Source organism: Zea mays, chromosome 4 (assembly GCF_902167145.1).
Source record: "Zea mays cultivar B73 chromosome 4, Zm-B73-REFERENCE-NAM-5.0, whole genome shotgun sequence".
Taxonomy (NCBI): domain Eukaryota; kingdom Viridiplantae; phylum Streptophyta; class Magnoliopsida; order Poales; family Poaceae; genus Zea; species Zea mays.
Genome location: NC_050099.1, coordinates 154,857,841 through 154,873,434, shown reverse-complemented (window position 1 = coordinate 154,873,434; position 15,594 = coordinate 154,857,841). Strand labels below are relative to the sequence as shown.

At 45.0% G+C, this 15,594-nt stretch overlaps 1 protein-coding gene across 2 annotated transcripts; it reads left to right on the top strand.

Annotated features, from left to right (window-relative positions):
• The first annotated feature begins 11,406 nt into the window (after window positions 1-11,406).
• On the top strand, window positions 11,407-14,182 carry LOC118476959 (uncharacterized). 2 transcript variants are annotated; one of them, XM_035967362.1, is made up of 2 exons: window positions 11,407-11,932; window positions 13,881-14,182. In XM_035967362.1, the coding sequence occupies exons 1-2, from the start codon at window positions 11,422-11,424 to the stop codon at window positions 13,934-13,936; spliced, it is 567 nt and encodes a 188-aa protein (XP_035823255.1). In that variant the 5' UTR covers window positions 11,407-11,421; the 3' UTR covers window positions 13,937-14,182. The 2 variants fall into 2 exon arrangements, with proteins under 2 accessions (XP_035823255.1, XP_035823254.1); XM_035967361.1 differs by having other exon boundaries at window positions 12,865-14,061.
• Window positions 14,183-15,594: the final 1,412 nt, after the last annotated feature.

The window sequence follows — 15,594 nt, the reverse complement described above, 5'->3', positions numbered from 1 at the left end:
AAGGGCGGCGATGCCCATGTTTGCCGGGAATGGGACTCGGACGAGAGCTCCACCGACTCCTCCTCCGACGAGGACACCGCCAACATCGCCGTCACCAAAGGACTCCTCTTCCCCAACGTCGGCCACAAGTGCCTCATGGCAAAGGACGGCAAAAAGAAGAAGGTTAAATCTAAATCCTCCACTAAATATGAATCCTCTAGTGATGATAATGCTAGTGATGAGGAGAATAATTTGCGTACCCTTTTTGCCGATCTTAACATGCAACAAAAGGAAAAATTAAATGAATTAATTAGTGCCATCCATGAGAAGGATGATCTCTTGGACTCCCAAGAGGACTTCCTAATCAAGGAAAACAAAAAGCATGTTAAGGTTAAAAATGCTTATGCTCAACAAGTTGAAAAATATGAAAAACTGTCTAGTGAGCTAAGCACTTGCCATGAGACTATAGACAACCTTAGAAATGAAAATGCTAGATTAATTGCTAAGATTGATTCTCATGTTTGTGTTGCTTCAATTCCCAATCTTAGAAATGATAATGATGATTTGCTTGCTAAGATTAAGGAATTGAATGATTCTCTTGCTAGCCTTAGAGTAGAAAATGAAAATTTGATTGCTAAGGCTAAAGATTTTGATGTTTGCAATACTACTATTTCCAACCTTAGAACTAAGAATGATATGTTGCATGCTAAGGTTGTAGAATTAAAATCTTGCAAACCCTCTACATCTACCATTGAGCACACTTCTATTTGCACTAGATGTAGAGATGTTGATATCAATGCTATTCATGATCACATGGCTTTAATTAAACAACAAAATGATCATATAGCGATATTAGATGCTAAAATTGCCAAACATAACTTAGAAAATGAAAAATTTAAATTTGCTAGAAGTATGCTCTATAATGGGAGACGCCCTGGCATTAAGGATGGCATTGGCTACCAAAGGGGAGACAATGTCAAAATTAGTGCCCCTCCTAAAAGATTGTCAAATTTTGTTAAGGGCAAGGCTCCCATGCCTCAGGATAACGAGGGTTACATTTTATACCCTGTCAGTTATCCCGAGGACAAAATTAGGAAAATTCATTCTAGGAAGTCTCACTCTAGTTCTAACCATGCTTTTATGTATAAGAGTGAGACATCTAGTTCTAGGCAACCAACCCGTGCTAAGTTGCCTAAGAAGAAAATTCCTATTGCATCAAATGATCATAACATTTCTTTTAAAACTTTTGATGCATCTTACGTTTTGACTAACAAATCCGGCAAGGTAGTTGCCAAATCTGTTGGGGGCAAGCACAAGGGATCAAAGACTTGTGTTTGGGTACCCAAAGTTCTTGTGTCTAATGCCAAAGGACCCAAAACCATTTGGGTACCTAAAGTCAAGAACTAAACTTGTTTTGTAGGTTTATGCATCCGGGGGCTCAAGTTGGATACTCGACAGCGGATGCACAAACCACATGACAGGGGACAAAAGGATGTTCTCCTCATATGAGAAAAACCAAGATCCCCAACGAGCTATCACATTCGGGGACGGAAATCAAGGTTTGGTCAAAGGTCTTGGTAAAATTGCTATATCTCCTGACCATTCCATTTCAAATGTTTTTCTTGTTGATTCATTAGATTACAATTTGCTTTCCGTATCCCAATTATGTCAAATGGGCTACAACTGTCTATTCACTGATGTAGGTGTCACTGTCTTTAGAAGAAGTGATGATTCAATAGCATTTAAGGGAGTGTTAGAGGGTCAGCTATACTTGGTAGATTTTGATAGAGCTGAACTCGACACTTGCTTAATTGCTAAGACTAACATGGGTTGGCTCTGGCACCGCCGACTAGCCCATGTTGGGATGAAGAATCTTCATAAGCTTCTAAAGGGAGAACACATTTTAGGATTAACAAATGTTCATTTTGAGAAAGACAGGATTTGTAGCGCATGCCAAGCCGGGAAGCAAGTTGGAACCCAACATCCACACAAGAACATCATGACGACCGACAGGCCGCTTGAGCTACTCCACATGGATCTATTCGGCCCGATTGCTTACATAAGCATCGGCGGGAGTAAGTATTGTCTTGTAATAGTGGATGATTATTCTCGCTTCACTTGGGTGTTCTTTTTGCAGGAAAAATCTCATACCCAAGAGACCTTAAAGGGATTCTTGAGACGGGCTCAAAATGAGTTCGGCTTAAGGATCAAGAAAATTAGAAGCGACAACGGGACGGAGTTCAAGAACTCTCAAATTAAAGGCTTCCTTGAGGAGGAGGGCATCAAGCATGAGTTCTCTTCTCCCTACACCCCACAACAAAATGGTGTAGTGGAGAGGAAGAATCGAACTCTATTGGACATAGCAAGAACCATGCTTGATGAATACAAGACTTCGGATCGGTTTTGGGCCGAGGCGGTCAACACCGCTTGCTACGCCATCAACCGGTTGTATCTACACCGAATCCTCAAGAAGACATCCTATGAACTCCTAACCGGTAAAAAGTCAAATATTTCATATTTTAGAGTTTTTGGTAGCAAATGTTTTATACTTGTTAAAAGAGGCAGAAAATCTAAATTTGCTCCTAAAACGGTAGAAGGCTTTTTACTAGGATATGACTCAAACACAAGGGCATATAGAGTCTTTAACAAGTCCTCAGGACTTGTTGAAGTTTCTTGTGACGTTGTGTTTGACGAGACTAACGGCTCTCAAGTAGAGCAAGTTGATCTTGATGAGATAGGTGAAGAACAGGCTCCATGCATAGCGCTAAGGAACATGTCCATTGGGGATGTGTGTCCTAAGGAGTCCGAAGAGCCTCCACATGCACAAGATCAACCATCCTCCTCCACGCTAGCATCTCCACCGACTCAAAATGAGGATGAAGCTCAAGTTGACGAAGTAGAAGATCAAGCAAATGAGCCACCTCAAGATGACGGCAATGATCAAGGGGGAGATGCAAATGATCAAGACAAGGAGGATGAAGAGCAAAGGCCGCCACACCCAAGAGTCCACCAAGCAATCCAACGAGATCACCCCGTCGACACCATCCTTGGCGACATTCATAAGGGGGTAACTACTAGATCTCGTATTGCACATTTTTGTGAACATTATTCGTTTGTTTCCTCTATTGAGCCACACAGGGTAGAGGAAGCACTACAAGATTCGGATTGGGTGGTGGCGATGCAAGAGGAGCTCAACAACTTCACTAGAAATGAGGTATGGCATTTAGTTCCACGTCCTAACCAAAATGTTGTAGGAACCAAATGGGTCTTCCGCAACAAGCAAGATGAGCATGGTGTGGTGACAAGGAACAAAGCTCGACTTGTGGCCAAGGGATACTCCCAAGTCGAAGGTTTGGATTTCGGTGAAACCTATGCACCCGTAGCTACGCTTGAGTCAATTCGCATATTATTAGCCTATGCTACTTACCATGGCTTTAAGCTTTATCAAATGGACGTGAAAAGTGCCTTCCTCAATGGACCAATCAAAGAAGAGGTCTATGTTGAGCAACCTCCCGGCTTTGAAGACAGTGAGTATCCTAACCATGTCCATAAGCTCTCTAAGGCGCTTTATGGGCTCAAGCAAGCCCCAAGAGCATGGTATGAATGCCTTAGAGATTTCCTTATTGCTAATGGCTTCAAAGTCGGAAAAGCCGATCCTACACTCTTTACTAAAACTCTTGAAAATGACTTGTTTGTATGCCAAATTTATGTTGGTGATATTATATTTGGGTCTACTAACGAGTCTACATGTGAAGAGTTTAGTAGGATTATGACACAGAAATTTGAGATGTCTATGATGGGGGAGTTGAAGTATTTCTTAGGATTCCAAGTAAAGCAACTCCAAGAGGGCACCTTCATTAGCCAAACGAAGTACACTCAAGACATTCTAAACAAGTTTGGGATGAAGGATGCCAAGCCCATCAAGACACCCATGGGAACCAATGGGCATCTCGACCTCGACACGGGAGGTAAGTCCGTGGATCAAAAGGTATACCGGTCAATGATTGGTTCATTGCTTTATTTATGTGCATCTCGACCGGACATTATGCTTTCCGTTTGCATGTGTGCAAGATTCCAAGCCGACCCTAAGGAATCACACCTTACGGCCGTAAAACGAATCTTGAGATATTTGGCTTATACACCTAAGTTTGGGCTTTGGTACCCTCAGGGATCCACATTTGATTTGATTGGTTATTCGAATGCCGATTGGGCAGGGTGTAAGATTAATAGAAAGAGCACATCGGGGACTTGCCAGTTCTTGGGAAGATCCTTGGTGTTTTGGGCTTCAAAGAAACAAAATTCGGTCGCTCTTTCAACCGCCGAAGCCGAGTATATTGCCGCAGGTCATTGTTGCGCTCAATTGCTTTGGATGAGGCAAACCCTGCGGGACTACGGTTACAAATTAACCAAAGTCCCTTTGCTATGTGATAATGAGAGTGCAATTAAAATGGCCGACAATCCCGTCGAGCATAGCCGCACTAAGCACATAGCCATTCGGTATCATTTTCTTAGGGATCACCAACAAAAGGGAGATATCGAGATTGCATACATTAATACTAAAGATCAATTAGCCGATATCTTTACCAAGCCTCTTGACGAACAAACTTTTACCAAACTTAGGCATGAGCTCAATATTCTTGATTCTAGGAATTTCTTTTGCTAACTTGCACACATAGCTTATAAATATAACTTTGATCATGTCTCTTTTGTATATGCTATGACTAATGTGTTTTCAAGAGTGTTTCAAACCAAGTCATAGGTATATTAAAAGGGAATTGGAGTCTTCGGCGAAGACAAAGGCTTCCACTCCACTCCACTACTCTTCCTTCGCCGTCACTCCGAGCATCTCTCCAACTTTGGTATACTCTTCATTCATTTATCTTATGACCAAAGGAGGAGAAAATACTTCGAGGGCTCTAATGATTCCGTTTTTGGCGATTCATGCCAAAGGGGGAGAAAGTATGAGCCCAAAGCAAAAGGACCGCACCACCACCAATTTCAAAATTAGTGTTTTCCAAGAGTATTTTTCAATTGGTATCTTATTGAGTTCAAAAAGGGAAGAAAATAGTATTTCAACTTGAATCATCAAAACCCTCTTGAACACTAAGAGGATGATTTCATTTAGGGGGAGTTTTGTTTAGTCAAAGGAAAAGCATTTGAAACAGGGGGAGAAAATTTCAAAACTTGAAAATGCTTCTCAAAATCTTATTCATTTGCCTTTGACCATTTGCAAAAGAACTTTGAAAAGGATTTACAAAAGAGTTTGCAAAAACAAAACATGTGGTGCAAGCGTGGTCCAAAATATTAAAGATGAAGAAACAATCCATGCATATCTTGTAAGTATTTATATTGGCTCAATTCCAAGCAACCTTTGCACTTACATCATACAAACTAGTTCAATTATGCACTTCTATATTTGCTTTGGTTGGTGTTGGCATCAATCACCAAAAAGGGGGAGATTGAAAGGGAATTAGGCTTACACCTAGTTCCTATATAATTTTGGTGGTTGAATTGCCCAACACAAATCTTTGGACTAACTAGTTTGCTCTAGTTAATAAGTTATACAGGTGTCAAAGGTTCACATCAAGCCAATTAAAAGGACCAAAGTTGGGTTCAAATAGAGAGCTAAAGGCAACCGAAGGCACCTCTGGTCTGGGGGCACCGGACTGTCCGGTGTATACCGGACAGTGTCCGGTGCACCACCGGACATGTCCGGTGCACCAGAGGACTCCAACTCCAAACTGCTCACCTTCGGGAAATTCCAGGGGGCGACTCCGCTATAATTCACTGGACTGTCCGGTGTACACCGAACATGTCCGGTGCTCCAAGGAAGGGCGGCCTCCGGAACTCGCCAGCCTCGGGTTTTCACTTCAGCTGCTCCGCTAAAATTCACCGGACTGTCCGGTGCAACCTCGGGGCAACGGCTACTTCGTGCCAACGGTCACCTGCAGGCGCATTTAATGCGCGACAGAAGCGCGTAGTCGTCAGGCACGCGGGAGCAGGCGCACCGGACATTCTACAGTGCATGTCCGGTGCGCCACCGGACATCAAGGCGGGCCCAGAAGTCAGAACTCCAACGGTCAATTTCCAACGGCACTGATGACGTGGCGTGGGCACCGGACTGTCCGGTGTGCACCGGACTGTCCGGTGCGCCATCGAACAGACAGCCTCCCAACGGCCACTTTTGGTGGTTGGGGCTATAAATACCCCAACCACCCCACCATTCATTGCATCCAAGTTTCCCAGCTTCCAACCACTATACAAGAGCTAGCATTCATTGCAAAGCACACTAAAAAGAGATCAAATCCTCTCCCAACTCCACACAAAGCCCTAGTGACTAGAGAGAGTGATTTGTAGTGTTCATTTGAGCTCTTGCGCTTGGATCGCTTCTTTTCTTTCGCATTCTTTCTTGTGATCAAACATTCACTTGTAATTGAGGCAAGAGGCACCAATCGTGTGGTGGCCCTTGCGGGAAGTTTGATTCCCAAGTGATTTGAGAAGAGAAGCTCACTCGGTCCAAGGGACCGTTTGAGAGAGGGAAGGGTTGAAAGAGACCCGGCCTTTGTGGCCTCCTCAACGGGGAGTAGGTTTGAGAGAACCGAACCTCGGTAAAACAAATCCGCGTGTCTCACTTCATTATTCGCTTACGATTTGTTTTCCGCCCTCTCTCGTGGACTCGATTATATTTCTAACGCTAACCCGGCTTGTAGTTGTGATTATTTTTGAGAATTTCAGTTTCGCCCTATTCACCCCCCCCTCTAGGCGACTATCAGTCGTCTTGACCAGGATAGCCGTCATATGGCAGTTGGTTCAATTCGAAGACCCTATTCAGACGGTCATTCGACCCGCGGATCTCCCCGCTGCGCTGGCCCTCGGTCCTCGGCACATAACGCCCAACAATCCGCGCCGCCTCGTCCTCCGCTTCACGCACAAAGGCGGCCGGATCACGGTGTCGCAGATTTAGCGCGAAGGCGGGACTCCGCACCATCTCTCCACCACGGAAAGGCATCTGGCGAGGGCATACTTCGCCCAGCGCCCAACCACGCACCAAGGGCCATACCCCGTAAGCCACAAACTCTTCAACCAAGTCGCGCCCACTGCTCTGGCCGGTGGCACACCGAAGGGCCCCTTCGTCCACATCATCCTCCGCCACTTCAAAGGGCGGGTACGCCGAGTAAAAATAAGAGCACATCTCGAACACGGGAAGTCCCTCGTGGCCTTCGACGGTACCCTCAGCAACGTAAAACCAAAATTCATTCCAGTTGCCCCACTTGTTGCGGGCGCAAGGGACCAACTCGACTACTGGCATCGTGGTCTTGCCGGTCTTCGGCGTGAATGTGCAGGACCCAAACTGAGCAACTTCGTCCCCAATCATCCTCTTCTGCCAGTGTAAACAATAATGCTTCGCAAAAACTTCGACCGATGGCTGTCCGCCGTACGAAGTCGTCGCCCAGACATACTTCGACAGCGCCACCACGGCATTCGGCGTCAGCTGATGTATTTGCACGTTGAACCTACGCAGGACTTCGCCAACAAACCGATGTGCAGGCAAGCGGAGACCGGCGGCGAAAAACGCCTCGAAAACAACCAACTCGCCCTCCGGCTCGGGGACTTTCTCCGTCCCCGGGGCACGGGCAACTCCGCCGCCGAAGTAGCCCAACCGCTGCATATCCTCCACGCGGGCCGACGACATTCGCGACACGCCGAAATCAACAGAGTCGCCGGCGCGCAACTCCTCCGACATCAAACTGCTCAACGTCTTCTCCGACGAGGCGGCGGCCGGCGGCGAGGAACCGGCCGGCGGTGTAGCGGCAGCGGAAGAAGAGGAAGACGGCATCGCTACGTACCGTCGGTGGCGGCGGGCAGTCTGCTTCACTCGCGCCAGATCTCCAGCGAACAAGAGCACGGCGGGCAGACGAGCGGCAAGACGGCGGGCGGCTAGGGTTTTTCGCGGAGCGCGGAAAGTAAAGTTCAAAAAGCGCCGGCCCCCGCCCCCTTTTATAGGCGGAGCGCGGCGCTTTGGGAAACCCGCAATCCAACAATACCCGGTCAATCAACGGTCACATCAAAAACCCCCGCGGAACCACTTCGAGCGAGGGCAGCGTCTCCGCCATCTAGCGACGTCTTCGGCACCAGGTGACTTTGTCGAACTGGTCCCTCGGAGGGCAAATGTTGGGGCGAAGGCATAGCCGCCACCCTCCGCTCGAAGCCCTCGCTGGTGCCGCTGGTCCGACAAAGACAAAACGGGCAGGGACACCCTTCGCCCGGTACGACGCCAGACGAAGGCCTGCGACGAGGTCCTCCCACCGTGCGGCCTCGTCCTGTTCGGAGGCCCACGTACAATCCGGCCCATTGTAACGGGCCCTGCGCGGTCGCTGTGTGCTACGGGCCTCTCTTGTAAAGGCATTCCTGTAATTACGGTCTGTAACCCTGCTTTATAGGAATATTCTGGGGATAACCTGGGTAGCTGAGGGCACATGCGTCCTTAACACAAGGCGCTGGGCGCTCAGGTACCTATAAATACCCCCGCACAGTGCCCGTGAGAGGCTAGATTAACAGAGCTGGTGCCTCCTAGCACGTAACCCTATTGTCACCACCGTTCACCCTTGTTGGCCTCCTTGCGTTAGAGAGCAAGTTCCAACAATCTTGCTGACTTATCCCTAGTTCGCTTCGATATTCAAGGTCGTTGCACGTGGGAAAGTCGGGTCGGCGTTGTGGATAGCGCTTAAGTCCAACGAGCTGCTTGGGCCTGAGTCTACTTCTTTCTCGCGTCGGCCCATTCCACCAGGAGTTTCCTCTTGGCCCACGAAGGGATGGTCTAGCGAGATAGCAGGCCTAAAGCCTCTCGCGGGGCCTTCTTACCTTCTAGTGGTCCCGGGGGATATCTGTCCCCCACACTATTAGAGAAGGGAAGAGAGTTTAAGTGGGACTGGAAGTGCCAAGATAGCTTTGATCAATTAAAGTTGAGATTAATGTCACCCCTAGTGTTGGTTATGCTAGATCTATAGAAGGGATTTGATATTTATTGTGATGCATGCGGCCAAGGCTTGGGATGTGTTCTTATGCAAGAAGGACACGTGATTGCCTACGCGTCTCGTTAGTTGCAGAAACATGAGCTGAACTATCCCACTCATGACTTAGAACTGGCAGTCGTAGTGCATGCGCTTAAGATATGGAGACCTTATATTATGGGAACCAAGTGCCAAGTGTACACCGATCATAAGTGCTTGAAGTACATATTCACTCAGAAGGATCTCAACCTTAGGCAACGCCGTGGTTGGAGCTCATTAAGGATTATGATTTGAAGATTCATTATCACCCGGGTAAGGCAAATCTGGTTGTAGATGCCTTGAGTCGGAAGGAACATGTTCATTCAGCCATTATTACCCAGCTACCTAATGAGATTGTTGAGGATTTCAGGAGACTCAACCTGGGAATAGTTGCACATACTGAAGGAGTCACTATTGATGTGGAACCTACCTTGGAGCAAGAAATTCGCAAGGGTCAGATTGGTGATGCAAAAATACAGGAGATCAAAGATCTGATTACAGAAGGTAGAGGTCCAGAATTCACGGAGGATGAGCAAGGCACAATATGGTTCAAGGACCGGATATGTGTTCCTGAGATTGACAGCCTTCGTGAGACTATATTGAAGGAGGCCCATGATTCTAATTACTCTATTCATCCTGGTAGCACTAAGATGTATCAGGATTTGAAGCAGAAGTACTGGTGGTATGGGTTGAAGAGAGATGTGGCTGCACATGTGACTATGTGTTATGTGTGTCAAAGAGTCAAGGCTGAACATCAAAGACCAGCTAGACTACTGCACCCGTTAAAGATACCCGAATGGAAGTGGGAAGAAATTGGCATGGATTTCATTACTGGGTTGACTCACACCCCGAAAGGATATGATTTTATATGGGTGATTGTGGATAGACTGACCAAAGTGGCGCATTTCATTCCGGTCAAGACTGCTTATAAAGGATCTTAGTTTGTAGAGTTATACATGGTTTGGATTGTGTGTTTACACGGAGTACCAAAGAAGATCGTGTCTGATCGAGGTTCACATTTTACCTCCAGATTTTGGAAAAGTTTTCATGAGAATCTAGATACGAAGTTGAATTTTAGTTTGGCCTACCATCCTCAGACTAATGGCCAGACTGAAAGGACTAATCAAGTATTGGAAGATATGTTGAGAGCTTGTGCCCTTCAGCATGGAGGCAGTTGGGATAAAAGTCTACCATATGTTGAGTTCTCATATAATAATAGTTACCAGGCCAGTCTGAAGATGTCACCATTTGAAGCTTTATATGGCAGGAAGTGCAGGACTACTCTATATTGGGATCAGACTGGAGAAAGACAGTTCTTTGGGCCTGAACTTATTCAAGAGGCAGAAGAACAAGTCTGTATAATTCGGGAAAACTTGAGGGTAGCTCAGACTAGGCAAAAGAGCTACGTTGATAATAGAAGAAGACCACTGGAGTTTGAGGAAGGTGATCATGTGTACCTCAAGGTGTCACCACTTCATGGAATGAAGAGATTTGAAGTCAAAGGCAAATTATCCCCTCGCTTTATTAGACACTTCAGAATTTTTAGGCGAGTTGGGGAGATGGCATACCAACTCGAGCTACCTGATAATCTATCTGATGTGTATGATGTATTCCACGTGTCTCAACTTAAGATGTGTCTCCGTGTCCCTGAAGAACAGTTACCAATGGAAGAGCTAAGTGTTTAGGGTGATCTAACTTACACGTAGTATCCTATCAAGATTCTTGACACTTTGACTTGAGTTACAAGAAATAAAGTGATAAAGATGTGCAAAGTGCAATGGAGTCATCATGGAGAAGATTAAGCTACTTCGGAGAGAGAAGAAGAGCTTCAGATAGAATTTCCCATCTTTTCCCTAGTCCTTCCTAAATCTCGAGGACGAGATTCTTGTTAAGGGGGTAGGATTTGTAATACCCAAATTTGTACATCATATAATAGGAGTGTTTTGCCTCTATTTAATTGAGCATGAGAATAATCCCATTCAAAGATTATAAGTAACTAATGACACCTAAATGAAATATGCTTCATGCCGAGGTTTCATTTTGTGTGCATTTTGTGATAATATAAAAATAATGTAAAATGAAATATATTAATACCCAAATTAAAATTTAATATCTAAAGAAAATTCTAGGATTTGAGAAAAGAGAAGAAAGAAAATACTATGTGAATAAAAATAAGTATATAAAAATATATTATTCCTACACAAGGATTTGAATTTGTACATTTGACTCAAAGGTGAAACTCATAAGAGGATTCAAATTTAAATTGGAGATTCAAATAAGAAAATCAAAAAGAAAAGGGAAAAATACAAAAGAAAAAGGAAAACAGCTAATTGGGCTGCTCGGTCTTATTTCGGCCCATTCTCTCTTTCTTCCCCGCGTAGCCCAAATCACTATGAGCTCCTGGCGCCGACCGCACGAGCCCACGAGCAGTCTCCGTGGCGCTCGCTTCTCCCTTTTCTTCCATTGGCACGCGGGCCCACCTTGTCATCTGCTCGTACGTGCTGTTGCACGTTCTTCCTCCCCACACGCTAACGACCTAGAGCTATCGCCGTGGATCCCGCCTGCGCTAGCAGCTCGCCCTCAACCACCCTACCCACTCCATGGGCATAAGCTGACGGCTGCAACCCCTCTCTGTTTCCTCGCCTCATCAAGCCCTGCACCGTGGTCGTCGTATGAGGAAAATTCGCCATACGTGAGGGAGAGTCGGTCACCACCGTTGGATCGCGACTTCATCGCCGTTGGGGTCCGGGAATCGGGCCAGGAGGCGTCATCGTACCACCGGGTGTGTGCTCGTGCGGCGGGGGAAAATCATCCTCACACCGATGACAATTTCTCGTCAAAGCTCCGCGACCGCGCCAATCCGCACTTCACCGCGGACCGGTCTCCTGTGCGCGCCATCTCCGGTGAGTACTCCTTGCGCCATGTTCACTAGCCCCCTTCGATTGTGTAGCACCCCGTAGAGTGGAGGATAGTGCGCTAGATCGCGGGATCCGGAAGTCCGGCGATGGCGTCCACCGCATCTAGGTTTGCACGAAGGCGCCGCAGGTCGGGATGGCTGAGGTAGACGACGAGTTTCTGGCCGTCGATCGTGAGATCTACGACGCAGATTAGATCCGAGGGTAGTGTTTCGTCCGAATAGCTTGGTCCGTCTGATTCCGATCTCTTGCTTGTGGATCGATCGCGATCACTTGATAGTCTGGGCCGTCGGATCTGTATCCGACGACTGCGAGCGAGTATCGGTTCGGGCCCGGGGCCGATCTAATACACACCGTTGGTGTGCGATCCTGCGGCCCAAAGTTCAAAATACCCTTTTGCCAAGCCACACTTCCATAAGAGTCCCTGGGTTTATTGAGATTCAACCCGCAGTTCTATCAGTGGAACTATGAGTCTTAGGGTTATTTGTGCAGTGAACCCTATGTTTTGTTTAAATCATGTGCGCAGTCCAGAAGTCAGTAAAAAGGAATAGATGATTAAGGAAATTGATTTTTAGTATGAAATTAATTGCAGAAACTTGTAAAATTCCTAGAAAATTCATATTAAGTCCAAATTGACCCATTCTAGTTTCTGTAATTTTGAAATATTACTGTTCATCACATAGTGTCTCTCTCTGTTTTGACATGCAAACTATATTAAAATTTATGTCTTAATTAATCTTGTATCAAACACATAAAACCTTTGGAAATTCATAACTTAAAATCCGTAACTCCAAAATTAATGATTAATGTTTCTATGATCTTATTTTAATATGTAGATTATTAATATGTATTTTGTATACATGTTTGGTGTGATGTTAATTTCTTTTTTATACTATGCCTGTTTGTATTGTGGCGAGTAGAAGAGCCTATGGCTGAGGATCCCGGTGTTCAGCAGATAGAAGTTGCTGAGCAGGAGCTCATTGAAGGCAAGTTGTGCCCTTGACCACTTTTTATCCAATAATGTTCTTTGTTATCACTTATCAATGCATAGGTTTAATATTGATGGGACCCAATAAGTCACCCTAGACCGGTTATCCTTTTACCTTGTTTTTCCCTGAATCATTTGGGTAGTTATGCTATTGCTTTACATGGTTTTGGGTTAATATTTCATTATATCCATGTTCCAATTATTCTGTTATTTTATTTATGTTCATGTCAAGATCATTATTTTTAATTGGAACATGGAGCTTAACTTGAGAAACACGTACCACCACAAGGGTGAAATGGGATGCCCTTGGCTGACTAATTAGGAAAGCTAGTGGAAGACTATCTTACCCGAAAGGGGCAAGGGCAGTAGGGGAGTAGGCGTGTAGGGAGGTTCTCGGTTGATTTTGCTGCGATGGCGGTCAGACGAGGGATTCCTGCATTGCTATTCCCAGAAACTGTAGCGGGTTTTCGAAAGCTAGTGGAACTTTGTAAAGGCCTCATAGTGTTACCCTGCCTTGCTTCCTTAGTAGACGTGTATGGGGCTCGTACAACCCCGTGGCAGATGGGTAACATGACTTGTGGGTACAGGGTACAACCTCTGCAGAGTGTAAAACAGGTATACTAGCCGAGCTCACGGTCATGAGCAGCTCAGGACTCTCGCATTATTAAATTATGGAACTTAAATTCAATTTGTCATTTGCATTGCATGGGATTTATTATTAATTTTGTTCTATTACTCTTGTTATGGTTTGGTATTTACTTACACTTAGTAACTGCTAATAAAATTTGACCAACTTATTAAAAGCAATGCTCAGCTATAACCCCTATTGTTGATCAGCCTTACGCTTCACATGAACTTCCACCTTTGGTGAGTTCATGCACATTATTCCCCACAACTTGTTGAGCTATGGACGTATGTGAGCTCACCCTTGCTGTCTCACCCCCACAGGAGAAGAACAGGTGGTTCAAGAGGAGCCACACAACGAGGAGTTTGACTTGATCTAGGTGGCATCTCCCAGTCGACTTTATGGCGCCAAGGATGGAATTTAGTTCATTTTATATTTATCTTTTATTTTATAAGACTTCCGCTATGTAATAAGTACTCTGATGATATTGTGACATTTATCTCTATACACTCTGTTATTATATGTGTTGTCTTCTTTGGCGCATATATGAGATGCACCCGGCTTTATCCCTTAAATCCGGGTGTGACACTTCTGGCCGAGTCACTAGTACATGTCCAATTCCTCCAACTCAGCTTATTTGTTCAAGATTTGGTCACTTTACTAAACTGAGACTTCAAATTCCATCACTCTATGTCACTTCACCTTCTTCAACCACTTCAAACTGGAAATCACCCTATGCAACTTCAACTTCCGCAACATATTATAGAAGGAATTTCCCTATGACGCTTGAACTTCTATGGATCATCTATTCACATTCTTGCCTTCTCGTACACATCACAACTATCTCTTCATCTTCTAGTGAGCTCCCTTGACCTAAACTTTTCCGTCGCTGCCAGATCTGTATTTCGTTCCCATGGCCACCTCTCATCCATGGGAGCTCAAAGTTTCCATAGTCGAATCCAAATATCTGTAGGCTTTCCATGTGGAAGGATTGTTGCAAGAGAAGAAAGTAATATAATTATGTGTCCCTAGTAAGGATCCTTATCTGATGCCAAATGCTAATGCGATTGTTGTTTTTTGTGCACTTCCTAATGCATGGATTTGGGCTCCCTATTTCCAAAAAAATTGAGAACTTCTTCATTAATATCACATCTAGCATGTTCATCTCAACCCCAGCTCTATGTTGCACATTGTCATCTTTCGGCCACCTCTATGGGGTGTATCTTGGAATTCCCTATTTCCCTCTTTCCCAATATTGTTTCTTCCTTTGTCCTTGCCCTAACAAGGACCACTCTACTGTTGTTGGGGGTTTTGGGATTCATCTTCATGTGGTATATTGGACAAGCGTGCTTTGACTAAAATAGAACATCTAAAATACAAAGTTAAGGGTTTCTTGCGTTGATGTTTATAGTGGAAAAGGTATGCTATCATTGGTTTTGTTGGATGAACCCCCTTGGAAATAAATGAGGAGGCTGGCTTTAAGTTGATTGCAAGATTGGATTGACTTTGGATGCAAAAAAGATTACAAATATCAGGTTGTACCTTTAACTACCATAACAAGTGATTTTGCTAGCATGGTTTCCTCACCTCTCTTAAATATTACTGCTACCTTGAATCTCATCAAGAATAGTCTTGTCAGAGTAGACATCATAAATTGGGAACATGTTAAATTTGTAGCCTGGAGGCTCTTGTGCTACCTACAAATTTGTTGATAGTGAAGGAAGTTGGATAAATATAGGTTGAGAGATTCTAGATCATTGATTTGTGTGTTATATGTGGATATAGTGGATTTCATCATTTAGGCGTCATAGAGTGGTTGTAGCCTCCTTGTTTTTTTTCTTCAATGATTTTTTTCTTGCCCTTCTCTAGTAGTTTTTGCATTCCCTTTGTCCATTTTTTTGCAATTTAGCCCCTTTTCAAAAGAAATTCAAGTTTGGTCCCTATATGACTTAATAGCGTTATTGGACCTTTGCTCGGCGCCATAGGCCATGGCAGCGAGGTAACATGGCTCAGCGCCGTGACCTATGGCATCGAGGT